At 43.5% G+C, this 27,806-nt stretch overlaps 1 protein-coding gene across 4 annotated transcripts in view; it reads left to right on the top strand.

The window, feature by feature from the left end:
* The window catches only part of LOC146655209 (kinesin-like protein KIF20B), a 63,305-nt gene extending 36,604 nt beyond the window's left edge, over positions 1-26,701 (top strand). For 3 of the 4 annotated variants that reach the window (XM_085427378.1, XM_085427376.1, XM_085427375.1), the window contains 5 exons: positions 11,461-11,502; positions 21,387-21,461; positions 22,322-22,439; positions 24,141-24,286; positions 25,781-26,701. In XM_085427378.1, the coding sequence (XP_085283504.1) occupies positions 11,461-11,502; positions 21,387-21,461; positions 22,322-22,439; positions 24,141-24,286; positions 25,781-25,861 (462 nt within the window). In that variant the 3' untranslated portion in view covers positions 25,862-26,701. The remainder of the gene's footprint in view (positions 1-11,460; positions 11,503-21,386; positions 21,462-22,321; positions 22,440-24,140; positions 24,287-25,780) is intronic. The other variant, XM_085427379.1, reaches the window with a different exon arrangement.
* Positions 26,702-27,806: the final 1,105 nt, after the last annotated feature.

Here is a 27,806-nt window from a genome sequence, read left to right as displayed (position 1 = left end):
CACGCTGCAGTCTCTGTTTGTCCCTGATAGTGGCTCCAGCGTACCACACGGTGATGGAGGAGGTGAGGATGGACTCGATGATTGCAGTGTAGAATTGCATCATCGTCCGTGTTGGCAGGTTGAATTTCTTCAGCTGCCTCAGGAAGTACATCCTCTGCTGGGCTTTCTTGATGACGGAGGTGATGGTGGGCTCCCACTTCAGGTCCTGAGTGATGGTGGTACCCAGGAAGCGGAATGAGTCCACAGAGGTGATGGGGGTGTCAGTCAGGATGATGGGGGGGAGTGGGGCTGTGTGCTTCCTGAAGTCCACAATAATCTCCACTGTCTTCTGGGCATTCAGCACCAGGTTGTTGTGGCTGCACCAAGACACCAGACGTTCAACCTCTCTCCTGTAGGCAGACTCGTCCCCGTCTGAGATGAGCCCAATGACGGTGGTGTCATCTGCGAACTTGATTAGCTTGACAGACTGGTGGGTGGAGGTGCAGCAGTTGGTGTACAGGGAGAAGAGCAGAGGAGAAAGAACACAGCCCTGAGGGGAGCCGGTGCTGATGGTCCGGGAGTCCGAGACATTCTTTCCCAGCCTCACGTGCTGCTTCCTGTCCGTCAGGAAGTCAGTGATCCACCGGCAGATGGGATCAGGCACATTCATCTGGGAAAGCTTGTCTCGGAGATGGTCTGGAAGGATGGTGTTGAAGGCAGAGCTGAAGTCCACAAACAGGATCCTGGCGTAGGTTCCTGGGGAGTCCAGATGCTGCAGGATGAAGTGTAGGGCCATGTTGATGGCGTCGTCTACAGACCTGTTGGCTCTATATGCAAACTGCAGGGGGTCCAGGAGGGGGGCCGTGAGGGTCTTGAGATGGGAGAGAACTAGGCGCTCAAATGACTTCATGACCACAGATGTCAGAGCCACGGGTCTGTAGTCATTTAGTCCAGTGATCCTAGGTTTCTTGGGGACAGGGATTATGGTAGAGGACTTGAAGCAGGCAGGCACATCGGGGGTATCCTAAATGATTTTTATATGTGCTTCCAAATATTGCCACACTGAAGTGTTCTGGTTTTCTCAATAACATTAGACGCAATTTTCCAGACCTGTCACCGTGTTGCTCCTATAAACGCCACGTTGTCCTTATTTCCATATAATCACAAGAGGCAATGTGTTTGGGAGGCGCTGATAAATCCAGAGTGCTGAGGCATGAAAGTGCCTTATGGCAGTAATTCATACTCACACGTGCTCAGTGTTTTTAAGTTTACTACTGACAAAGTTAGTTTAAAAGCAGCTTTGTTAAGACCCAACAGTAAAGTTTCCCATTTAGAGCATGCCAAACTTTGGGGTCGGGTCAGGTTAGCTCTAAGCCGTGTCTGGGTTAAGAAATGTCGTCTTCTTTGGTCATTACCCAGAGCTCGTGGTTGTAGGTGGTGGTAAGAACGTAGGATGAGTGTAGGTCGACATCTTTGCCTTTACACTCAGATCTCTCTTCTCTATACAGGAAGTCCTGAAAATGCACAAGAACCTTTTAAAGCAGCAGCATCGCTCGAACCCTTTAGTAGGATTTGGTTTTTAGTTCAGTCCAGCAAATCACACTGACGCTTTGCAGCAACGAGGAGCTGTTTATGAAGGCGATTTCATTGTGAGAATTCTGGTGTGTTTTGCACTTTTCTGTTAAAATGCACGACTCTGATCAGTCCACAACAAAAACTAGTTTGGGGGTTCCTGTGATGTAGAACTGTGGACTATATTTAACATCTCGACCTTATCCTGGCACGTCCACACATTCAGGTTTTGTCACAGTGACAACAGCAGCATGCAGCTCGTATAAAAGCTGACTATCCTACATGACTGCACTGCTGTTACACGTTCCTCTCCTGCTGTGAAAACAACTCACTTTTGTGGTCATCATATCTTTCAGTTTGACATCCTTGCTCATGGACTCGTTGGCACTATTTGACAGCAGATTTCACAGGTTCAGGCAACAATAGGAACTGTTTGTGACCAAGAGCAAGGGCATGAAGGATGATGTAAACAAGCAGGATCAAATTTGGGCTTTGACCATACAGAGAAAAGTAAAACCAAATGTTAAAGGAAATTTGGTTTACAGAGATTTCTCAAACATTGAAACAACAATAGGACGATGAGCTTTCACAGATGAAAACTCATTACCTCTATAGTAAGGGAACATGGTGATGGTAGAAGGCAGCTTTCATTTGTGGGAGAAGTGCATTTCTCAAAAATAAAGTGTACAAAGACGTGCATTTTAATGACAGCAGTCACCTCAGGTTGTTGTCGTAGTTTTGTAACTGAATCTAACTAAAAAATGAATTAATACGTTTTATGTAAATGCTCTTCAGACTCCATTTGCCTGATCCGTCATGGCACTCGAGCCCTCTTCACTCCACAAAAAGCGCACCTTGTTGAATAAAAGATGAAGATCATATTGAGTTGGTACCAGGAGGAAAGCTATTTAGAAACTAAATGATTCAATGTTGTGATGAAGCAACTTAAGATGTTCCTCACTCATGTGTTCTTCACTCAAACTTTTAAAAATTGGGGTTAAAAAAGGGCAGACGAGTAGGGCAGAGGATTATTTGCAATAGTAGTGCCAAGGAGGTACTCGAGTGTTCGGCGCTGAGACCGCGTAATGGTCTGTGTGAGCTAGAGCTCCGGTCGTGTCGTCCGACCACGTCTGTTGGACAATACTATTAATGCCGTTCAATGGAAAACAGACAATAGAACTTATTTTGAGGTGACTGCTGTGACACCAGTGCTGCTGGTTTGGCCCCATACTCCTCTCTCATCTCCTGACAGTGCGGCAGTTAGTTAAATCTGATTTTATAACATCAAGCAAATTATATGGAAACCGAGACCTTCAACAGCTGTACTCACGTGGAAAAATGCCCTTTTAAAGAGGGAGAGCGCTCCAGTAGAACCAGATGTTTGGGAACGCAGACCACAAACAAAGAACACACACATTATTATAAAATGGATTGCAATAGAGTTAGTGGTTACTATAATGTGTTTGAATTTGTTCAGCACTTTGTTATAATGTTACAATATTAAGCATTATTAAGGTTGGTAAGGGTTCATACCCCTGGGAAGGTATTAGCAAGTGTTTCATTCATCATTTATGTAGCATTACTACTTCTTAGTGTGCCTTTTGTAATTATACATGTATTATTATGACAATGATCATGATTACTCCTTACATATTTACAGCATGTTCAGCAGTGATAGCTGTACATGCTGTAACAGTAACAGCAGGATAGATGTATCTGTGTTCATACATGACATACTAAAGAAGAGTCATGATATAGAAATGATGAGTCATTTACAGCAGGTATAAATACTCCTGCTGCTGTTTTGGTACCAGCAGCAGGAGTATTTACACCGGGGTAAGAGCCGTGCGATGGAACCCAAAGTAATTCCACTAATGACTGTTGTTCTGCTGACTGGGCTCAGTTCAAGAGAGAAAACTGGAACAAAAACAGAAGGCAGGGAAGTAATGAAAAAAAAGATGAATGGCTTTGTGTTGGGAAGGGGCTGAACCGATGTGACGTTACATCAGATTTTATTCTCGGTATCTGGGGCGCTTCAGTCAACATTTATGAACATGAACACCGGTTTTAAAAGGCAGTCTAAAAAAACCCTCACAGAGACGCTGAGACAAATTCTGCACTAGATTTATTTGTTTGTTTGTTCTAAACAATGAGACGGTCTAATAAAAATCCTCAGTTAAAGCCCAAATGTTTCATGGAGTAGAAAACATCAACGGAGGCATCCTCATCTGTGCAAACAGAAAAATAAGGCGGGAGGTTGTGGAAGAAGAAGGTATACAGGAAACAAATGAGGGGGAGGAAAGTTTTAAAATCAGAGTGAACTGGGCCAGTATAAATTTGAGGAAAAGTGCAGAGGGAGGCAGAGGCAGCGCAGAAAATTGAGAGATTGGTTGAGGGTAAGGAAGGAGAATGTCAGCCAGGAAGGAAGAGAAGAAACAAGGCAGACGGGAATCACAGAAAAGAGACAGCAGAAGGAACACAACAGCACAGTCGAGAGGATGGTAGGAGGAAACGAGGGGAGGCAGGGAGGAAAGAGGAGAAGAGGAAGATAAAAGTAGCAGGCGAGCAGAGACGAGGGGTGGAGGGAGTTTGGATGGCAAGATGAAAGAGGAGGGATTGTGGGTAGGGCTGTCGGATAGGAACACAGACTAAGAAGCAACGAGGGAGGGTAAAAAGCGCAGCATCTGACACGGCGGTGACAGTTACTGCTAACCTCACTGTGCTCGTAATGTTGGCTTCCATTAGAACAACTCTTATTAGCTTCATCGGGCATCTTTTAAAGTGTGTACACTTACTGCACCGTGCTCATCCACCGCTGTGTTTTATTGTCTTTGCACAATAAAGCCTTGCATTACCTCTGACATGTAGGACGTACTAACTAACAGGGATATGCTCACAGTGGATTTGTTATGCTAATTTCCAGCTCCATAGTTGTCCTTAGACTGCACTCCAGTAAAATCTTGACTCATCTTATATTTGACCTAATGCAGACCAAAAACACATTGTGGCATCTGAACTTGCAGGTAAGGAGATCAGGTCATGGTTCTGCCACTAAAGCAACATGTTGTCTGCTATCAAGCTGGAAATGTTGCAGATCGTAACACCTTCAGGTGTTTCCCTTTGAGCCTTTTTCCATTAAAGCTGTGATGTTTCGCCCCATAGTCAGATATGCATTTTTATTGTCTTTTTTTCCTCTGGCTGGGAAAGTCTGCAAATACCACGGGAGGGATGTTTACGTCCTCCTGTCTCTCCCCACATCATAGGTGGATGCACACTTCCTTATGTGAAGCAGTGATGTGGTTGGTGGGTTTAGATTGGTAGAAAGATAACAGTTTTAATTTGAAACAGTGAGGTTTGCAGATTCATGTTTTATGTATTTGTTTTGATGATTTCTGGAAAGTGACATTGCTTCTGAATTTTATATCTTTGTGGTATTTTGAGCGCCAGCAGTTTTATTAGTTTGATTATATCAAAGGAGACGGAATCTCTCTGATGTGTCCCAAACTGGGCAGCGCACACCAATGCAGTGTGGACAAAGTGTGTACATTTAGATACTAGCGCAGAACAATTTGTTCAGTTTCTGTCGTCACCGTAACATCATGTCTAAAACTTTGCAGAGTGAGTAAAGACGAGTCGTCTTGATGCATTGGCTGCTGTGATTGCAGCCATTCCCCAACTGTGTGAATGCTACTCGCGGTCTTTGATCAGTGGGCTTTGGTCAGTGGATGTTGATCAATGGTCATGAGAATTTGCATAATTAAGATTAAGGAACTGACCTCCCAGCCCATTGTTCCTTCAGTGGGCTGGTTTCAGTCATTATGCAAATGTACTGTTTATAAGATTGAAACCTGCAGTCAGCTAAGACTAAAGAAGTTACCTGGATGAGCGACCAAACGTTTCTCCCACTGAAAACGTCCAGATGAACAGAATCAACTTTTGGAGGTAAAGATGAGTCATTTTCTGAGATGAAGGCCGTGTGAGGCCTTTGTGCTCCCACATGTAGGTTTGTTTCCTCCATCATTTTAATTATTACAACCTGCCATCAGTTACTGACATTTACTCTTCTTTTTTTTTTTTTTTTTTTTTTTTTTTTGGCCTGTCCCGTTTGGCTCTTTTGCATCAGAATTGTTGTCTAAAGGCAAAGAAAGATGCCCAACGGATTTACTTTACCATCCTTGCCATAATGGTCCATTTGATTCACCTTTTATTGTTTATTTTATTTTCACTTACTGAATACGGGACAGACTGGACTGGGGGAAAGAAGGGGAGAAAGAAAGAGGGAAAGAGAAACAGCTGAGAAGAGGGACGGGGGAGAAGGGCAAAAGACAAAAACCAACAGAATGAGCAGAGAAAAAAAATGCATATATCAATCACCTGGATCACCTGCTGAGAAAGAAAAAAAGAAAACAAGCAGAAGAGAACAAGAGTAATAGAATAAACAACATCACAATGATATATGGGAATATGACAGTAAATACTAAATATTAAACATTATTGTGCAGCACATAAGATCAACAGAACACAGTGTGCTTTGAGGTAGGAGCCAAAAAGGGTGTAGTTTGTGGGTGTGATCACCCGTGTGTACACCTGTGAGCATGGACGCGCTTGTTTGTTTTTTTTTTAAAGGTTCCTTCATGTAATAATCTGCTAGAGGGTGTGGGGGGGCCACAGCCCCGTCCTCCAGGGTATGAAGCAGGTATGGAGGAGATCAAAACTCCAGACATCCAGAGGCCCCCAGAACACAAGAGACCAAGGAAGACCAACAGAGGGGCAGCCGCGCCACTGTCCCAGAAAGAGCTGAGGAGAGTCCCAGATGAGGGCTCACTCAGCAGCCGCGGAGCAGAAGCCAGGGGGAGTTGCAGTGACGCGCCCGTGAGCTCCGCCGGCAGCCAGCCGTGCCTGAGTGACCGAGCCCCACGCCGAGAGGCCGGGGGCACCCCACCTCCGAAGTGGCCCGAGCGAGCCCCAGGCTCCAGGCCCCGATAAGCGGCCGCCAAGGAGTGAGCCGGTGTGTACCTGGACGCCCATCCCCGGACACAAAGAACCACCAACGCACCGATGTCTGAGGGGGTCCGCCACTGGCAGGGGAAGTGGTGGTAGGGGGAGATAGGCCTCCAAACCTTGGAGGGCCTGAGATGTCCCCAGAGAGGTGGCGCCTGACACCCAACCTGACATATAGACACAGACATACAGGCACACACAGACACAAACATCCATTCCCACCCTCATGCTCTCATATGCACTTACTCCACACTCAACCAACGTGGAGACAGACATAAAGAGACGCTGTACACACGATCACACTCCCCAAGCGTACTCTACAAACCGGGTCTAGGTACCCTTGCCCCTGGAGGGGGGAACTGCACCCAGACCCAGGTGGTGTTACCCTTTTCCCTGCGGTGGGGGGAGGCAGACCACCCCGACTCCGCAGCAGCAGGGAGGCCCCACACTCCAGACCGCAGTCGGACGGCCAACTCCTCCTCCTAGCCCCCCCGCTCCAGCAGGTCGCAGAGAATGGGGGTGAGAGAAGACTCCAAACCTCCCTCCACCCGCTCATTGTAGTGTTGATGCATGTGTGTTCTAAGGTGCAATTAAAACCCAGGAGGGCTTGGAGCTACCTGCCAGAGAGCAGCAGGTAAGCGCATAGTCCCTCCTGCTAGCCCTCAATGACTAAGTGTATTTAAAATTGAGAGGTGGGCAACGACGCCAGGGGTGAGGTGTACACCCTGATGGTAATTTGGACTCCGTGTATCGTGCCCACCCCCAAGATCCTATATGTATGTGTAATGAGAGTGTGAGTAATGTGAATGTCTAAGTTGTGGGATAAAATTGAGGCAGAGGCAGCCAGAAGGGGACAGAGGGGGGGGTAGCCATTTACTCTTCCTATGCATCCAGTGTGGAGTGGATTACAGTGTACTGTGGCTGCATTGGCTTTGTTATTTTTATTTTTTTGTGACACTCTGTGTCAAAAACAACTCATGTTCGTGGTAGCAAAATCCTTTCTCCCACCATTTAACATATAACTACATGCATTGAAACAATGCGGTGCTTGTTCTTTTAACCACAATAGGGTGTGTATGTTTTTGTATTGCTTAAAGTGACTCACAGCCAATGTTCTCCTGGGGTAGGGAATAAGTAGCGGATATTCGCTGGATCTTGTAGAGGCTCTGTAATTGACTAGTCGTGTATCGGCCCTTCAATCTGTCTCTCTGCGGGTCTGTGTGCCGGCAGGATCTTGGCCTATCTTTGATCCAGCTGAGAGCACAGGCAGAGAGCAGGTTCGTCACTGATTAATGGGATCACTCTTAATAGAGCCTCACAGAGGTCAAGGAGAGACTGAGAGTCGGGAACAAACAGACATATGAAGCCCTCACAGTGTCAGCTATTTTATTTTATTAAGCTCAGTTTCCTGAAGGAAAACCTTCATGTTCAACACAAATGTAGTAGATTAGTCAGAGGTGGAATTTGAGGTTTGATTTAGTGCTTATCTGCCACATTATTAATAGATTAGCAATTATTTCTCTTCCCTCTTGATCTGAAAGCCGACGTGAGCGTGGCGAGTAAAAATGAAACTTAGCAAGGGTCATTCATAGAGGAGCTCTTTTCAGCTTTAAACTGGTTAGTAAATAATAAATTAAATATTAGCGGTGGTAGGCTCTAGGAAATATTTGAGCAAAATAGAATTTTAATTATAGCCTGTTTAAAAAGATCAGTGCGAAGTTCAGTTTTGCAACAGCCTGCAAATGATGCCGTACAGTGTCGGAGCTGGGTGATGTGGAGAAAAGTGGCAGCAGTATGAATACACAGTATGCATCTTTTTACAAACAAACACGTTACAATCACTGTTGTTAACAATGAATGTGTCATTTCGAAGCTCACAGTATAAACCATGTTGTTAGGTGGGGTTTTACCATAGATGGTATAAAGATGGACGCGGCCACTGATGTTACCCGTGGGCGACTTATTTTAGAACTTAAATGCCACTGACAGCTATCTTAGTGAGGACCTTCATTGACATAATGGTTTCCCTAGCCCCTTACCCTAACCATTAAAAATGATTGCCTAACCCTAACCATAACCTAATTGTAACCCTGACACTAGAACCACATTTTGAGGCTCAAAAATGCCTTTAAATGCCTTCAAATTTGTGAGGACCGGGTTGTGTGTCCTCACAAGTGACTGTTGGTTCTCACAAGTATAGCAGAATGCAGATTTCGGTCCTCCTCACAAAGATGGCTAGACAGGAACACACACACACACACACACTATGTACAGGTGTGTGTGTGTGTGTGTGTGTGTGTGTGTGTGTGTGTGTGTGCGCGTGCGTGCGTGCGTGCGTGATCAGCATCCCCGTTATCATCAACCTCAGGCTCAGCTTTTCTTTGTGTGGTGCTACACACCCCAACACCCATAACACATCAACATAAAACAAGCTCATTCTGTTCATACAGATAGCAGCATTAATCAAAATGAACAATAATCACGTAAATACAGTAAAAGAAGCGTTTTTAATAAACATTATTTATCCTCAAGTATAATTTCTGATTGACTCTTTTACGTCACGTCTCATTTACATTCATTTACTTCAGTTCCAAGATCGGGGTTCTAAGATTTCACCCATATTCACGCAGCACATACACACCCTGCCATCAGCTGTCTCTGTTTCTGTTCTTACTGGTTTTTATATTAGTGTCTTAAATATCTTTTTCTGTGTATATAACATTGGTATATTGCTATTTTATCTAAATGTCACCAAACCTCCCCCCCACCACACTGCAATAAACTGAGCAAAAACATATTAATGCAATATTTTTTTCCTCTAACAAACTATATCAATAATAATTCCAAATAGAAGACTTCCTGATATGACTACCTGATCATAACTGCAATAACTTTTCAGTACAGACACGCCTTTCAGCTCTAATGGAGCAGAACGAAAAAAAAGTCTCTTGGCTGCAGAAGACACCGACCTTATTGCTCCCTGAGCCACACAAGCCTTTAAATCTTTAGCCGTGTTTCTGCTGCATCCAGGTTGTTTTCTCCTTGGCTAAATTCAATGGTCGAGGCTTTCCAACAGAATGTGCTGAACATTGAGGTGCAATGGCATGCACATACTGCACACAGTGTTAATATTAACATCCTCAGGCCTGTGTGAGTAATGTTTATAATAGTGAGAGTGTGCATCTCCAGGCACACATGAGAGAAACTATTTGTTTTGAGCATAAAACATGACTGCAGCGGGGAGATGGGGACCCTTTGGGGTGCTGGGTCTTGAAGAGACTCTGCATAGCGTCATAGGCCACCTGTAACTGAAGTGTAAAAAATGTTTGTTTCTTTTTAAAATGCCAGGAAGCATTAAACCGTGTCAGTGCATCCTCCTCTGATAACCTGCCCACAAAGATAAAAGTTAAGTGTTTATATTTCGTGTGTCCTCTCCTCGCTGTGCAGAGAACCTCAAATTAGCAGGTGAATTTTAAGAAGACAGACGTGTCGGGTGGATAACCTGTGGACTCGAACACGTTTACCAGAAACGCCACAGCTGACATTTTCTGCACAGTCTCTTTGTTTTCTGTACCACTGCCATCCTTTCAGTAAATATCAGGCTAAAGGCAGGAGCCACACTCATTAGTATTGGTTAACACACTGTTAGTTTAGTCAGTTAACAAACAGTCCTGGAAGTCCAGGAATATAAAGGGATTAGTTGTGGTCCTTCTACAGCAGCAAACCTCGGATTGTGCTGGGAAGGTTTTGCAGCCGAGTGAGAAGTGCCGCTGAAGAAAATAAGCCAAATGAAAGTCTGAAGCCACGATCCTCAGCTGGAAAAGAGTGGATGGCCCACTCCAGATGGAAAATGAGTTGGTGCCTGTGGAAGAGTTCAAGCATCTCTGAGTCTGTTCACGAGTGAGGGGAGAGCATAGCAGGTGATGCAGACACTTCACCTCGCTGCTGTAGCTGAGAGAGCTGAGCATGAAAACAAAGCTGATCTACGTTCCTACCCTCACCTATAGCCATGAGCTGTGGGTGCTAATCCAAAGAATGAGATTGTGGAGTAAAGATCTTTTCCACATCAAAAGAAGGGAGGTGAGGTGTTTCTGGCAGCTGACTGGGACGCCTCCTGGAAGCCTATTAGAGGAGATGTTTTTGGCAGGTCCAGCTGGAGGAGATCCCGGGTCAGACCCAGGGCAGGCTGGGTATCTTGGCTTGGGAACGCCTCAGTGTCCCTGGGGAGGAGGTGTGAAGTTTGTACCTTTGTTTCCAGTCAGACACGTTTGTGCTGTTTATCCGCTTTAGAAATTGGAGCCTTTTCTGAAACCCCAGTGTTATAAGACCTCGCCATCAGAATCGCAGTTTAATGTTTCCAGCATTTCTCTCGTTATTTATTTTCTTGTTTATTATTTAAATTGCATTTGCACCTAAATATCATTTTTTCAATTTTCAGAGTAATTTTCAGTTTACAGAATTTAAAAAAAAAACATTCTCAAACATGCACAAGAAGCTACCACAGAACACAAAAAGAATTCAGTAATAATTCTAAATGAGCTTTTATTAAGGTTCAAGGTTCAAGGTTCTTTATTTGTCACATGCATAGTTATACAAGTATAACACACAGTGAAATGTAGCCTGACACGCTCCTCGACATGTGCAAAAATGGGGGGGGGTGGGGGTGTGGAGGAAGAACATTATATATATCTACATATAGTATATACACTGGGTGAATGTGCAGTAGTAGTATTACTCAGCTGAATAAACAGTAAAGGGTGCAATACTGATGTTTTTACTACAAGAACACAGTTAAAGGAAATGTACTCAGTGTTTTATCCAAATTATATTCTAAACGTTGAATACTCTGTAGAATACTCGACATGTTACATTGTAACATTTTAACACCTTTTCCCCTGTTTTTCAAAGTCTTGTGTTTTCAGGAGGAGTAAGCGGCGAACAAAAACTGAGGTACCTGATTATTTCTATATCATAAGCCCAGAAACATCCACTCTCATGTTTTTCATCATCATTCGCCTCATTAGTGTATATTTCACTCCTGGATCTAATACAGTTCTAACTCACCATTTTCCCATTATGAACACGTTACATCATTTAGTAAATCCACTTTGCAGAATCACATCTAAGCATTAAGTGTGTTGAGTGACCTGAAGGCTGCATAAATGCGAGGTGTGATCAGAAACGTCTGCCACACGGCCGTCTCTGCAAAGACCGTCTTTGATTTCATTAACAAGGTCGTGCAGCTCAGGAGCGTTCCAGCGCTGCCCGAGTTTCTGTTCAGGCCACTGCTGTATGTGCACATCTGCTCTTTCACTATGGAGCCCCGGCAGAGAGCAAACATCAGCATCTGTGAAATGAACCCAAACTATGGCGTCTTTAGAGGAGTTTCGCTGGAATCCCCTGCCATATCGAAGCCCACAGGGGGGCACATGTTTGTGACCCTCACAGGGTCTGAGTGGCTCTCACACTCAAGATGATGATGATTCCACCAGATTCAAATACTGCTTGGTGTATTTATTTATTTATTTATTTATGTAAGGCTGAATACGTGACAGAGTATAGAACCTGATCAGTTTAAAGGCTTCACTCCAGATGTGAATTGAAAGTGCAAAACTGTGAAACATGGGTGATGGATGAGCACTCCACATGTTTCTGGGTCACTCAACAGATCTGGATCACCTTGTCTTCTCTGCTAATTTAGGATTGAAAATGAAGGATTGCGGTTTGACACTGTAACAGGTCCAATCACGTCCCAGACACACAAGTGGGACAGACAGACAGAGCCGGGACTTCAGGGCAGCAGTCTGGAAGTAGCAGCTTTGCTGAAGGTGGTGTAGCACTGTCCAAGGATATGTTGAAGGGGAGACTGGGGCATGTTTAAACTGCATGTTTTTTGGTGACACAGAACCTGATAAAAACGCCTCGTGTAGGAGCCGTAAATCAGGAAACCTTTTTTACTGTGAACGAGTTTTAGTTTCTTCTTTGGCTCCAGGCCGACAGATGTTGGACTGAAAACCGTTAAAATGCAGTGCAGGAAACCACCCTTTCATCCAACATGCCGTGCATCAGTAAGATACGTTACGGATGGTGTAGCCCACCGAGGGTGTATCTGCATGCACATAATGTGATCGTTCCCAACAAGCGGAGTAAAGCATCACACCAAATGAGGTGTTTACATGGGCTGCCTGTTGAGGTGTTTCATTGATTTACTGGTTTCCATCCTACAGAGTAAAGTGTGACTAATGATCGGAGGCGCCACCTTCAGCATGATGCTGTAGTGTCACAGATTCCCTCCTCTATTTGACCTCTGAAACACATTTGTTCCATGATACAAACGGGCACACAGCTGCTTGGCTCGGATGAGGTTTTGCTCATACTTGATGTGATTTGTGCGGTCGGGAGAAAAGCAGATTAAGTTTTTATGTGTCATATGTAAAAATGTGGCTCATTAGGCACCGCTGGTGTACATGTTTCTAAACTCACAAAGGTGGGGCCTATTCCCTGCTCTGTTAGTTACAATAATGTTCAGTTACTGACGCAACTTCATGGCTGCAGGATGTGCTGTTGAACTGTATTGCATCATATCCAGGAAGTTGTCTCTGTTAGCCTACCTACCCTCATTTAAACAGCAGTAGACAGTAGCACACCTGCTCATTAATAATTTACTGCAACAGAGTTCATCTGTCCGCTTAAAGGATTTCTTCTTTTTTCCCTTTGTAATCTGAATATGTGTCCGATTATTGTCTCCCCCGTGTTTTTTGCTACATAAAGATGTGCGGCAGCAGTAGATGCTGAAATTAATAAATGTTTACGACATTAAGACATTAGCAGGAACTACTTATCATAAAAATGCTTTGTAATTGTCTTTATTGAGGGGACATGGGGGCGTTTAGATGAAACACATGACAGTAAATGGAAACCGGTCAGTAAACCAACAATAAGTGATAAGCAAAGAAAAATATAACACTGGAAACCAGAGCAAAACAAATCTATTGTTTATAAATATGTAATTAGAGTTGTATTAAGCAGAGATCACACTCCTGAAGACTTCCCCCTCTCCTTGGTCTTAACTGCCAAAAAATGGCCTAAATTTGTTTGTTTTCAACCCGTTAATTTACACTGTTCTTGGTAGATTGTGTTGATCATTATTTAAGTGAACCGGAGGTCTCTGTGTTTATAAATGAGCACACTTCTACATTATGATATTTTCACCCCCTTCGGCAACTTTTGCAACTCCAGCTTCAAGCTCGTTTGGCCTAACTAGTAGATGTAGCTTGAGCCAGAGTCGTGACAGGTCTTTCCACAGCTTGCTGATTCTCATTTTAGCTGCAGGATAGATGGAGTTCAAATCATTCTTCTTCTTTTTTTCTGGGTGTTTAAAAAAGAAAAGTTTGTTTTTCAACATAAATTTTCTCTGTGAATGTTTTTAGTGTTTCAGTGCAAGAACATCACAGTAAGTACAGCGTTGCTCTGTGTTTGGTTTCCACAAACACTGCACGTGTATTTGTGGAGCTGTGCTGTTGTCCTCCGTCCTGCAGGGAGGTCAGCGTCGATGTGGAGCTACAGAGCGGTGCTCCTGGAACCTGCCGGGGCTCAGTTCAGTTCAAGGACACTTGAGCAAATAACTCAGGGTCAAAGTGTAAAATTATTATCACCGGGTCGCATGTACGACCACAGGCTTAAACTGACCCCTGACTTCTTCTTGTACTGCTGAACTTTCAAAATATAAGTCGGCACGATCCACTCAGCTTAGTATCTGCTGAGAAACTTCAGCTATGCTCATGGAGGTGGAACACTGGATATTCTTCAAGTAGCCCCATAAAGTAATAAATACCAATGCTGCTGGATCGGTAAATAAGCAGTTTCCTTATAAAATATATGGAATCTAATGGTGATATGTCAGTGTTGGGCTTCGAAGGGTTTTTATGAGAGAGAAGACAAATATGCTCCAGTTATGAGTTTTGACAATTTATTATTAAACTAGTAGAATTTCCGATTAGTTTTACATGCTGCCATGTTGGGCTGTTCGATATAACGATATATATTAGATGATGATATGAAAACGTCTTGTTTCATTTTAAGCTATCGTTTGTTTCATGGTGTCGCAAAAGAAACTGTTTATGGCAATATTTGTTTTCATCGCTTTGATGGTCGCTGTAGAAGTTCTTAAAGTTCTCTCTTTCTCTTATATTTAATATAACCACACTACCGACGGATAAACCTTAGAACACGCCGTGTACTAAATACAAAGGATATTGCGGCCGTTTCTACTTATGTAACACTCGACTCCAGGTACACGATGCCCAGCTGAAGACGCTTCACGCAAGTAGAGTTGCCTGAGATTCACAGAATATACAGAAAATGTAAAATTTTTGTGACGTATGTTGTTGTCGGGACGATAAACGTCTTATATTGGGATATGAGATTTTGGTCGTATCGCACAGCCCTACTGCCGTGGACCTCCTCTCTCTGGCTCAGAGACAAAAGGCTTCCACACCCAGACACTAAACGCTTTTATTGCACGTCACAGAAAAGTAATATTGACGTGATTGAAACAGTTTAGCGTGGCCTCCTCGGGTCTCATCTCGGGGCGTCTCTTATTTGGAGACGACCCTTTTGCAGGCAAAACTCCCGTTACCATGACAGCCACCTCTTGTGCACCGGTCAGGCCTGTAGATTTAAAGATGGAGGAAGAGTGCATTCCATAGGAGCAGATTTATGAGCGAGGCTACATCCCTGCGAGGGGGTCTGCCAGTATCAGAGTGTGCCGTGGAAGACAAAACACAACTACTGTGAGAAGAATGAGATGTTAGCCTGAGATTAGGTTTATGGTTAATTTCAGAAGCATCTGTTCTTGTTTTTCCATAGATTTTTCAGGATCAGTCAACATCCCAAACCTTGTTGAAGCAGTGACACTAATATTAATATCTTTGTTTGAATGGGGAGAAAGACGGCTCTCATGACGTGGTGACGGCCATGAATCGATTTTCCAAGAAAGCCGTTATGTTTGAAGTGCTCAGTGATTAGTTATAGGTGGAATCCTTCATCGCCACATTCTGGTATTTTCTTTTATCTATTCTAATGAAACACGGGCTGCATTTATATCTGCATCCTGTGTTTCATGGCTAAGTGTTGTTTTTATTATAAAAACATTAAATTATCATTATGGTGATGATTGCGCTCTTGTCTTGTTTTAGAATCAGATCTCAGTGCTAACGGCAAAGTGAAACCCTATTTTCAGAAAAGTTTCCATGCTGTGTAAAATGTTGGGATATATTTATCTGGAAACAGTAAACACAGTTAAATGCTGAAACAAATTGGTTTAATATGTTTGCATTTTGATTTTACATTTTTTGTGCTTCATCAGTAATCTACCCGGGGAAACCAAACGTTTCTTTAGTTTTACTCCTGGGAGATGAACTGAGCATGTATTTAAAATCACATGTATTCCATTCTTTGCGTGGTATAAAAGGTAAATTGCAATCACTCCATTTTTGGAAACGGGGTTGTTGTGTTCCTGCCATTCGTCTTGTTCTTCAGAGCAATTATGCTCTGGAATCATTTACATTAAATTGCTACTTCTTAAACGGAGTGCTCATATTTCATCGCTGACACCAGGCAGGCAGTTGCATGGTGAAGTGGCTTCTTCTCTGATGGGTTTGACATCTGCAGGCAGTGACCCAGCAGAGATTCGGCTCCCGATTTCATCAGCCTTCCAGACTTCTGCACCAATTCAATTTTTCTCTGAGATAATGGAGCATTGGCAGCTGATGCATGTATGCTGACACGCCACGTTCACGCACGAGCAAATAAACCGCTTCTCCTTTTACTCTTAGCACGCAACCCTTTTTCCTTCTGCCTTCCCCGATTTTTCTCCTTTCAGTTTTTTTTCTTTTTTCTGTTAACCTCGGACCCCTTTCTCCACATACCCATCCCCCCCCCCCCCCCCCCCCCCCCCCCCTCCATCTCATCTCTCCCAGCCAGCCATGTCTCTGTTCAGCAATGATTTATTGATGATGGTGCTTTCTGTAGTGGAAACATCAGTGCTAGCCCAGAAAGTCTTTACCTGAGTTTTTTGGTTGTATAATGTTGGCGTTGGTGAGGAGTCACTCTGATCCACACACTGATGCACTGTCCTATTTTAACTACGGCTCAAAAGTTACAGAAACCTTCATCTGACTCCATGAAAACACAAGTAATTGGAATATTAATGTCTTTATCACTTCAAATGTTATCAAACAGATTGACAGGCTTGAGATCCTGTGAGAGAGAGAGAACCACCTAACTGCTTCCTCTCTGCGTGCGGCGCTTGGAGCTCTGATTTGGCTCGCTGTTCTGTGGTAGGAGTAAACTGGCACCAGTGGAGCAGCGTCTACTGGATATGGCACGGTGCTAATCTAAATCTCTCTTGTCCTGCACAAACCTCCCACTTTGATACCAAAGCTCCCAAAACATCTCATTTCCTCCATCGCGTGTGACGGTTGTCATTAAGTGCTCCCACAGCTTTTATTCTACGTCTCACAAAGATTTCTCATCCTGTTCATGACATTTTGCTTTTTTACTCTTACGCTTTCTGACGTCTGCAGATTTGTCTTTTCCTGTTTATAACGTGGTTGGAGATATTGGTGTTCCTCTGCACTTCTGGCCAGAGGCCAGCTTCCTGTAAATATTCCCTGTGTTTTGTGGGTCCCATTTATTGAAGCTGCCAGTTGAAGGCCTGTTTATCAAACACGAGTCTGATGTACTGTCCTCTTTCAGCTCTCCACCAGGACCTCCCACTTCTTCTTCTGCTTCTGCTTCAGGAAAGTTTGTAATTATCCAACAAAATGTGAGCAAAATGTCTCTTTTGTTGGCAGTTTCCCACTTCATCACTCCGAACACAAACACTGACAGACTTCAGAAGAGAGACGTTTTGTTCCCATTAAACTGCCCGTCACATGTTGATGCTCCAAAACTAGCCAAATGTATTGATTCCCCCCCCCCCCCTTTTTTTTTTTTAAATTTAACAATTTAACAATTTTTCGCTGTGCCAGTTTTACTTTAAAAAGACTCGTCCATTAAGTGTTAAGCCTCTCAACAAGATGAACTTGCATTGTGTAAAATGACTGAATCTGATGAGCTACAGTTTCTCTTCAATTAATTCTTCGGGTGAAAGAAGCAAACTTTGACGTTTGAGCGTCTCCTGTTCAGACCAGGCTGTGTCTGACGCCTGTGCTGTGCTTCTCCATAAAGAAACAGCTGTAGTAATAAAGCATGTTTGAGTCCAGAATGGGAAATAAACTGGAAATTTCAGCTTAACTTTGTTGCGTAGGTTGCCTGTGAAATTTCCCAGCTACTAATATACGTTTAGAATGAATCATGTTAATTCACAGTGAATATATGGAAGATTAATGCTCCTGTTCCTGTTCTGTAGGTGGATACAGGCCAGCACAAGTACATTGTGCTGTTGAGATAAATGTTGTAACAGTTATGACATCAAAGAGGTTTCTGAGGTGTATCAACCGCTTAGTGTCCTGTTTTTATAGTGAGTGAGTACACGGTCTGAACGTGGCGCTCTGGTGTACATTCATGTGTACGACATGTAGCAATGACCACATCTCTGCGTCTCGCCATCTGATCTGCTTCTCTTGGCGCTTGATTCATTGTCTCTGGTACATTTTTGTTCTCCACACGTTCCCTCTATCGTCTCATCTCTGCGCCTCTACTTCTCTTGCACACATTTCATCTCGCTGACTTTCTCCACACATTCCAATTACACGTTCGTTCTGTCGCTTATCGCGGCTCCTCTGCTCGTCTCCTCTTCTTTCACGCTTTCCTCCTCGCTCTCTCTTACACTCGCTCCAGCTTCATCGTCTGCGTTCTTCACATATTTTATCTCTGCTTTCGTACTTGGCGGTCTGCGTTCCCTTCCTCCTTCCTTCCTTCAATTTATTAAAAAAAAAAAAAGTCCAGTGAGTCACTGGTGACTCCATGTTGTGACCTTCTTTCTGCTTTCAAAATGGAGCGTTTTCATCTCATCCGCCACGCACACTCCTCCTCTCAGGTCAGCCTCATCCCAAACGAGAGTGAGTCAGAATTGATTCACTAAAAAAAAGTATATGTTCAGGGATTTGTTGTGCTGGAGCTAATGCAGGCGCATCATATCTGAGAACGCTGTTTTTAGAAACGCACAGCACACATTTGTCTGTTTTCTGTTCCTTTGTGGGCTCCAATGAAGCACAGCGTGGAACCCGTTATAGCCACCCCGACCATGAATACTACACGGACATGATCCCTCATTGACTTCCCAGCCTCGTAATGGGTGTAGTTGGTTTTGCTTGTAGCCACAAAGGCCCTTTGAAATAAAGCAGCCAGTACAGATGTTCCTTCCTTCACTCTGCCAGAACTGAGGTTTGTGCTGCAGTACACATCAGGCAGTTGGTCTCATTCGGTAAGGCTGGAGTTGTTTGTGATAAGATACAAAATATGCTGATTATTAAGTTATTAATTGTAAAATATGGCCAAGTATTTGCAATTTATAAAGATGACAATTAGTATAACACCGGTTTAAGGTTGGCGCATAAACGTTACATAAACGTCTAACTGTCTGCATTTTGGTCTGTGAAGAGAATCAAATGGGCATTTTTCATTAAACTCTACAACATTCAGTTTGTACGGCTTGTGTTGATATGGAGACAAAATTAATTTCAGGTTGAGTCAAGGCTGCCTCACGAAAATGCTCTGAAAAAACAGGAAATTTCAGGTTTGAATCGGTGGATACAGCTCGTGTAAAATCACACTTTGGTTTGTGAAGTTTGATTAGAAAACCTGAGATGACTCGTTGGCTAACAACTTGGCAATCACCAATCATTCGCTAATGAGTATGACCTACATGGGGTGATGTAGCTCAGAGGTGGAGCAGGTCATCTGCTAACTGGAAGGTTGGTGGTTTGATCCCTGGCTGCTCCAGTCTGCATGCCAAATATCCTCGGGGAACATGCTAACCCCAACTTAAATGTCTGTTAGATCTTACATAAAAAAAGCACAGCGAAAAGTGCTGGTGTGAATCATTGAATGGGGGAAGTTTTGTTAAGAACTACATAAGAACCAAAGTTTACAAAATGGATTTAATGTTCTGTTCAGCATGATTCAAAAAACTGAACTCATAAGTTCGATCACCAGGAAAGTGTTTACTGAGGTCGGGGCTGTTTTCCTTGTGTTCACTACGAACCCGCGAGATTCTAAAGCCACGGAAATGAGAAATTCTTCAATGGCCAAGTGAATCACCTGATGTCAGCTTTTATAGCACGCTTTTCATTTACTGAATACAAAACTGAAGGCACAAAGAGCCACAAACACACAGGTGCAGTAAAGGTCTGGCCGAGCATCTCAAGGGAAGAAAACGGTGTTTGGTGATGTCCTTGGATTCTAAAGATTTATCCGGTTTGTCCAAGTTCAGCTTAAAGTTTAAAGTTCGCTCACATTTTGTTTGTGGTGTCTGTTTCCAAAAGCCTTTGGCGCCACGAACATTTGGCTGATCTCACATTCATATTCTTGTGCACCTGTGGACGTTTTCAGCTGTTCTGCTAGCTTAAGTCAAAGGCTGATGGCGTCCACTCGTTGGGTCTCCTTCAGCATCGAAACGATCGTCACTTAGTTTGATTTTTATTTCAGAGAAGTGGGCAGAGTGCAGATTGGGCCATTAGTCGAATCACTTGGACGTGCCTGAAAGGATAAAAGTAATCACTTAATTTGAAGTTAGGAAAGTTTTTTTTGTTTTTATCTTTACTCATTTTTAATGAACGTGTTCAAGACTTCTTTGTCATTGTTGTTTTTTCTTCTTGCCTCTAATTGGTGGCTGTATCAATGAAACACAGACTCTGTTCTCATACTCACCTTTATTTGATTGACCCAGTGGGAATTTGCATCAGTTTACATTCTGTATGTTACTCGTGTACACTTTGCACAGGCTGTAACCTGGTATTACGGCTATTTGGAACTGAAAGCGTTTCCAGCTTTTCAAAAGGTCCAAAGTTTCTTTTACAGGTGGAAAGAAACTTTAGCAAAAGTGGTTCAGACGAAACATTTGTGAATTTTGAATTTCAAACTGCAACTTACCAGATTTAGAAGTTGCAAATTGAATGCATCCATTCACCATTTACTCACAGCTCCATGCAATCATGTCATTCCACTCATCATCCTGTCATTAATACGCTGAAATCTGAGATGCTTCCTTTAATGAAACATTCTTGCAGGATAGTTGATTCATAGACTGATCCCTGGTAAAGTTGGGAACGACGGAGGAAAACAAACCCAGCTGTTATTCACACATTAGCAGAGGCTTCCCTCAAAAAGCGTATCGATCCAGAACTGAAGCAAACGTCCAGGCGCTCATTTTTCTTTGTTTGCCGTAATGAAAGCTTTTCCACACACTGTTGACAGAAACTCATTGCTGACATCAGAATCTTGTTTGAAAGCGAACATTGAAGCTTAATTGGGTGTTTGGGAAACACCCAGGCATTATATTTTGACTGGTAGTAGTTGAGCTTGTCAGCTCTTTGAGTCCCTCTGCAAAGTAAATACGGCTAAATTGGAGCGTGTTTTCGCTTCTCGAGAAATATTCAGGCTGGTAAAAGTGTCATTTACCTCCTACCGAGGCCACCGGACAAAGCGTGTGAACATCTCGCTCTCGTCTGCATCGTATTAATGACCAAACCCATCTCGTCCATAGCGTCCTGTCATTATGAAACATTTTGGTGGTTATTTCTCCTCTGGTACGGATGACTCAGTGCACACTCAGTATTTTAACACTTTGTACGTGCCTTCATGTTGCTTGTGTGTGTGTTTGTGTTTAGGAGGAAGTGGAGGCAGAGAACAGGCGGAACACGAGAACCAAACTGACGCCAAAGCTGACCCCACACCGGGAAGAGGTGAGAACCACAGAGAGACAAACACACCCATGTGATGTGCAGACACACACTGAACATCACTAATTCATCATTTCACTTGAACAAAGCCTTGTACAGTGCAGTGTTTCTGCTGCTCGCCGAAGTTCACATGATGATATTTTATGGTTAATCGCAGAAATATAGGGGATTGAATTTACCTGTTTGTCGTCAGCTCCACCTCATGTTTAGTTTTAATGCAGACTCTCAGCGATGCTGACAAAAAGCAGCTTTTGAATTTTGATTACGTGCACATCAGCACTATGGTGAATTTAAACATGTCCACCAGCCAAGGTCTTCAAACAGGACACAGCTCACCTCCACATGCAAAAAGCCCCGTCATCGCTGTGCTTGCATCTTTAATGCAATTCTCTTACATGAGAGAATACTTCCATCCAGGATCAATTTACTAATGGTCTCTGACTGACGGCCAGTTAGCGGCGCCCCTTAGCTTCTCCCGTCCGGTGGTCAGGCCACAGTTGTGTGATCCACGCCACCATCAGCTGCAGCTGTAGAGCCTGTAACACGTGAAGAGCTGCTTCATGTGCTGCTGCAGTCCAAGACGGTGGAGTTGGTCAGAGACAGCTGATTGTGCTGCTCAGTTGTTTTTCTTTTATTTGAAGAGGAGCGACTGTTAAACAGGATTGTTAAATAATGAAATTAAAAAGCAGAGCGCAGATGTACCCACACACCGTGACATCAGTCTTACTCTGTGGAAAACACCTCAACTGTCAGACAGTTTTCCCATTTAAACGTCATTATCTGCACTCACCCAGAACTCTGACGCAGCCCTAACGAGAAGCTGTTTCGTACGTGCTAACTGTGCTTCGCTGTTCTTTGATCAGAGCTCCTCCCCAGCGGGTCGTCACGACTCCCAGATCAGCGTCCGCAGCAGGAAGGAAGGAACGCTGCAGAAGATCGGAGACTTCCTGCAGAGCTCCCCCACGCTGCTCGGCACTAAAGGTCAGCACGCGACTCGTTATTGTTGGTGACGTTAAACTCGAACTATCTTTGTTGAAGACGATCGTGGGACTGAAAAATGTTCTTTATTTCGAACATAAGACGGAGCAGCAGAAACCGATGCTGCGATTGACGAAAAGTGCGCTTAATGAGTTTTCTGTGCTGCACAAAAGTCACGTTTACAGAAAGTGCAGAAATCTGAAATGTTCAGGGCCTTTTTTGCAAAGAGGAAAGTTAAGATCACAGCAAAGTAAGTCTGTATAGAAAACTACAAAGCAAAGTGACTGCATTAAAGAGGGTTGGTATTCACATGATCCCACTTCCTCCCTTTACAGTCTGGGATAGATTTTGCTAGTTTGTCTCCTTCACTCTGTTCTGTGGTGCACTGCAGTCACTCCAGCAGTCAGACAGGCCCCAGGCACGCTGTCTTGCTCCTGACGCAGCCTTCTGGCTGTTTTTAATTGCCTGCGTGTAAGAACCCAGATGTGGCGGCGCTTGTCTGTGGAACAACTGAAAAGGTCAGCGTGTGGAATTGAGGCATTTTTAAAGGAGCCTGGTTCACTTACAGAACAGCCCAACCTGAAGTTTCTGGCAGTCGCCGGTGCTTTTATGCATTTTAATTTGTAATTCATCAGGATGCGAAAACATGAACGTGAGGACTGCAGTGGCCGAGCCTGCATCAGTCCATCAGGAGCTGTCCTTCGCTGATGCAATGTTTCAGAAATATAAAAGTGATGGTCTGAATGTCAAATATGATGGAGAAAAAAGGAACACTTTTAATTTCAGACCTTGCTGGATCTCACCACACACACACACACACACACACACACACACACACCAGAACTTTCCCCACAGATACAGTAGATCCCCTCTGCTGTATTTTATTCATTCATCTGCAGTTATTTTTACTGAGAGTCCAGGAGGCAATCTTATCGGTCCAGATGGGTTTTAGGAATCTTCAAATTTAACTGTGAGTGTTGGGGGGGAGAAACGCAGGGCACACAAGGACAAACCTCAGAGCTCCTGCCGGAGTTATTTGGAAAAGCATTGCGCAGGTTTGACAGAGTAAAAGGGCAAGGGCAGTGAGTTTGGGACACTAATGATGGCTTAAAGGAGAGAGTTAAGACAGCCAACATATTGGAATCAACCAGAGTCTTCTCTGTTTTATCCTCAGGGACCCACAGTTTCACTCGGTCAATTAATTGTGGCCTCAGGGCTCCAAGGCAAGGTTGCTGTCATCTGCAGCCATCTGACCCACCCTTCATCTCTCTTCTCACCTTCACTCGTCTTTTATCGTCCTTATTTTAATTCCTCCACTACTTCGCTCTAGCTTTCAGTCTCCTATTTCACCCTGCTCATCCTCGAATCGTGAATCCGTCTTCCTGCAGGAAGAGCTTCCTATTTAACCTGGAGAGTAACTCTAAGAGCCAGCGTTGGTTTACTGAGGCAAACAAGTTTTCATAATGGACCTAGCTTGTTTGTTTCAGCTGGATAAACACGCCGTCAGCTTTGGATTAATTTGTCTCCCAGTGAATTATCAGTGAAGACGACTCGTCTTCACTGATAATTCCTGTTTAAAGTTTTTAGGCTTTAAATCTGCGATTAAAATGATTTATACACGCACTCTAAGCATTGTGATTAACGGGATGTAGTTAAGGATGCTGTTCAGCATGCTTCTGCTTTCCTCTAAAACTGTGTCTGCAGCCAAGAAGATGATGAGCCTGGTGAGCGGACGGGCCGGCACAGATGCAGCAGCCTCCTCTTCCTCCCTCAGTCTGAGAGCAAAGAAGAACAAAAGGAAACTCTACAGGCCCGAAATCTCCTCCCCCATCGACATGCCCGCGCACCCAGTGAGTCTCACAGCGTTTAGTGCAAACATGTCCGTATCAGCGCAGACTTACTTTTTATTCACACAAAGCTCCGAGGAACGTTTATTTTCCTTAACAAGTGCTGATCCCGGCCTTTTTCCTGGCTCGGAATGAGCTTTATATTCGTTTGAATATTCCGAATACTTTTGGCTCCAAAAGTTATTTTGCACTCTTTGAAATACGAGCACAGATGTGATGGAAATGCAGACCCTCAGCTTTAATTCAGAGGGTGCTACATTAACTGTTTAGTAGGGATGGGTATCGTTTAGGTTTTATCCGATACCGGTGCCAAATCGGTACTTTTGAAACGGTGCCGGTGCTCAAACGGTGCTCAAACCGGTGCTTAAAGAATGGAGAACACAAAATTGGTCCAAAAACCTCTCATGTTCAGCTGTTTTTTTGTAAAAAGATAACAATGTTAGCCTTTTCTGCAGCTATGGGGCATATATGGTATCACTCTTGGCTGGAAGCTTAATCAATGGAAAAAACACAAACTTTGTCCAAAAACCTCTCATGTTTAACTGTTTTCCACTTTTTCTTTGGTCATTTTAGCCTTTTTAGCCAGGGTGAAGGGAGTATCTGCCATCACACAAGAAGACAGCTGCATGTAGCTATGATGATGTTTGCTAGTTCACCTTACATGCATTAATGTAATAACGTGGTTAGCCTACTCAACGTAAATCACACAAGAACAACATTAAGCTACTCACGCAGAGAAGAACGGCTGCTGCTGCCATCAAATACGGCGCATTTCTCGGCTTTAAAAAAAAACGCTATGCGTCTCCAGGTGTTTCATGAGATTCTTGGTGTTACCTCCTTTGACAGTGTCACAGTATCAGCTTAAAGCACTTGTTGCTGCTGAGTTTGCATATTTTGCTGTGAAGTACAGCCAGACTTTTGACCGCTTCGCCTTGGACATTTTTAATCTGTAGCTCTGCGCTAACAGAACGTACGTACCTGGCCCCGCCTACTATCCTCGGAAATGTAAAATGATTGGCTAGAAGTGTATCACAGCTCAGGAAAAAAAAAGCACCGAAATGTGCGCTGCTTTTCGGTCTGGTTACTACCGTTTATGTCAGAACCGGTGCCATCATGGCACCGGACACCAGTACCCATCCCTACTGTTTAGTTATTGTTCATTTTTATACACAGCCCGTCATTTTCACAGGTCACAGGTAACCAACTGGACAATGGAGTCCAGTTGGTTACGGTCATGTGAGGCCTGTGTCATACTGGCATTTTCCAGCTGTTCACTGGAACTCTCAATATGAGGTTTAAAGAGACGGACCGACATCATCCTGAAAAAATAAACCAGCTCAGCAACAACTAAATGCCTGAAAGACCACAGGAGACATTTATAGAGTGATCACAGAATGATGTCTTTAGTATAAAACCATTGGTTCCACTCAGGAGGAGGAGGGGCAGATTAGACTTCACCCTTTCATCTGAGGGCTCTAATGTTTGGTCTCATTTCAGATCATCAGCAGAGAGCCGGAGGAGAAAGAGAGCGACCATCAGATCATCAAGAGGCGCCTTCGATCCAGGAAGGCCAAATAATTTAGTCCATTTGGAGGCGTGGCCCGCGCCCATGACCATTTCCAGGCTAAGCTAACAGCCTGCTGCTACTTAACCCAGACATGGTGGTGATTTCAGTATTTTCCTGACCGATTCAAGTATTTCAGCGTTAACTTAACGTAAACTTAAGTTTGAGTTTTTCTCAGTAAATACTTCACTTGTTAGATTTCTTTTGTGATTCTTAAGAATCAGAGATGGGGAGAAAAATACAGGCTAGCCAGTTAGCAGTTAGCAGGGAGGCTCAGCTGCAGGTGAGGGGGCAGCATCTGAAAACAAACTCAAAAATCATCAAATGTAAATAAATCTGTGTGACGCACTCAAGACTGACATTCCAATTTATTCTCTCAGCTGTTCGTTGTCTAAATGTTGACATTTACTATCAAGTGATTCTTTTCTGATAACTGTAAGCACTCTGACTTTTTTTAAAACCTTTACGTGCAATCTTTTGATACTGATGTGCTGGAGGTCCAGGTGCATTGATTTTTACTTTCTTTTACTTCTTTTTCTAGGACAGTTAAAGTTGACATAGTTGAGACATATTTAAATGTTACAAGTGGTTTTGTATTGACTTCATGTGCACGTTTGAAAGCTTCTGCACTTTATCTGAGACGAGGAGCAAATTGTGACCAAGTGTGAGAAAAAGTCCGTCTGGTGCTGCTGTGGTAGCCAATCGCCTTCCTGCAGTTAAAGTCATGACTGAGTGTTTTCCCCAGGATAAGTTTTCGGGACTTGTGCCTACCTTTAGTTCTCTTTAGATCACTACACTGAACACCCGACTTTTCTTCTTTTCTACACTACATTAAAAGTTTGTTTCAATCATAATATTCTGAGTTTTCTTTTTTATAACATCTCCTGTTTTGATATTATGTTGAAGATATTGTGGGGTCTTAACTTGAAGTGTAAAGCATCTAAAATAGTGCAATCTAAATAAACAGACAGAATAATGATACTGTTGGGATTATGGGAAGACTAGTGCATGTTTGTGATCTGTGCATGTTTGTGGTCGGATTAGGTTTAAAGTTAAAGTTTTCCAAACAGCAGCTTTTCAATCATCCAGGTAAGCTTTCCTTACCTGGATGATCGAACATGCATCAAGAAGCCATTTTCGGTCCAACTGCTGGTGATCATAGAGAATAAAGTTTGAGCAGATGTGACGGAGGAACCAAAGCCTGGACTTCACTGAACCAGATGGATGGACAGTGAAGGTTTGTCTATTACAGGCATTCATGTTTTTGAAATCGCACCACCTCTACACCAACAAGAAGCTCCTACAGTCCAAATACACCTTTTCTTTGCTTTTCTCTCCTCTGTGGTTTCACGGTTGATGACTTCGTTTTGGTGTGCAGTGGTTTTTTTCCTCTAAACAGCATTTTCTCTTCCAGACACTTTTCAGCTCACAGACTGCTGTCCTGCCAAAATCCTTCAGCTCCGTTTTCAATGTCTTCATTAAAGACGTCTTTGTGAATTTATGGTCTGGTTTGGTATTTTCATCTTTATTTTTTGGTACCGATTGGAGCCAGAAAAGAAGGCAGGCAGAGAATCCCAACTACATCTCGACAGCACCTCTCAGCCTGTAGGTTTCACTCCACATTTTTGGAGGACAAAAAGCAAAGTCCAGGCACACTTCCAGTCTCATCTCCTTAACTGAGACACCTGATTCAACAGCAGTCTGTTTTCAGTCTGTTCTACATTTATTAGATTTCGTATGTTCCATTTTGTTTGTAGTCTTTTGTAAACTTGTTCTAAGTGACCTTTTAAAGTGGCGCCGTAGTCCAAAACCCACAGTCGTGCCTCCACAGGACTCCATTACTCTGCAACATGCCGACAGTAATCACTCAGTGCACAAAAAATTAAGCAATAGACCAATCACCCACATAATTACAGACATTACAGAACCGCACCGAGGCACTCGAGCAACAAGAAGCAG

Source organism: Rhamphochromis longiceps, linkage group LG13, assembly GCF_057381845.1.
Source record: "Rhamphochromis longiceps isolate RC_006_pf linkage group LG13, R_longiceps_female_GT1.1, whole genome shotgun sequence".
NCBI lineage: Eukaryota > Metazoa > Chordata > Actinopteri > Cichliformes > Cichlidae > Rhamphochromis > Rhamphochromis longiceps.
The sequence above is the reverse complement of the archived record's forward strand: the minus strand, read 5'-3'. Positions and strand labels throughout refer to the sequence as shown.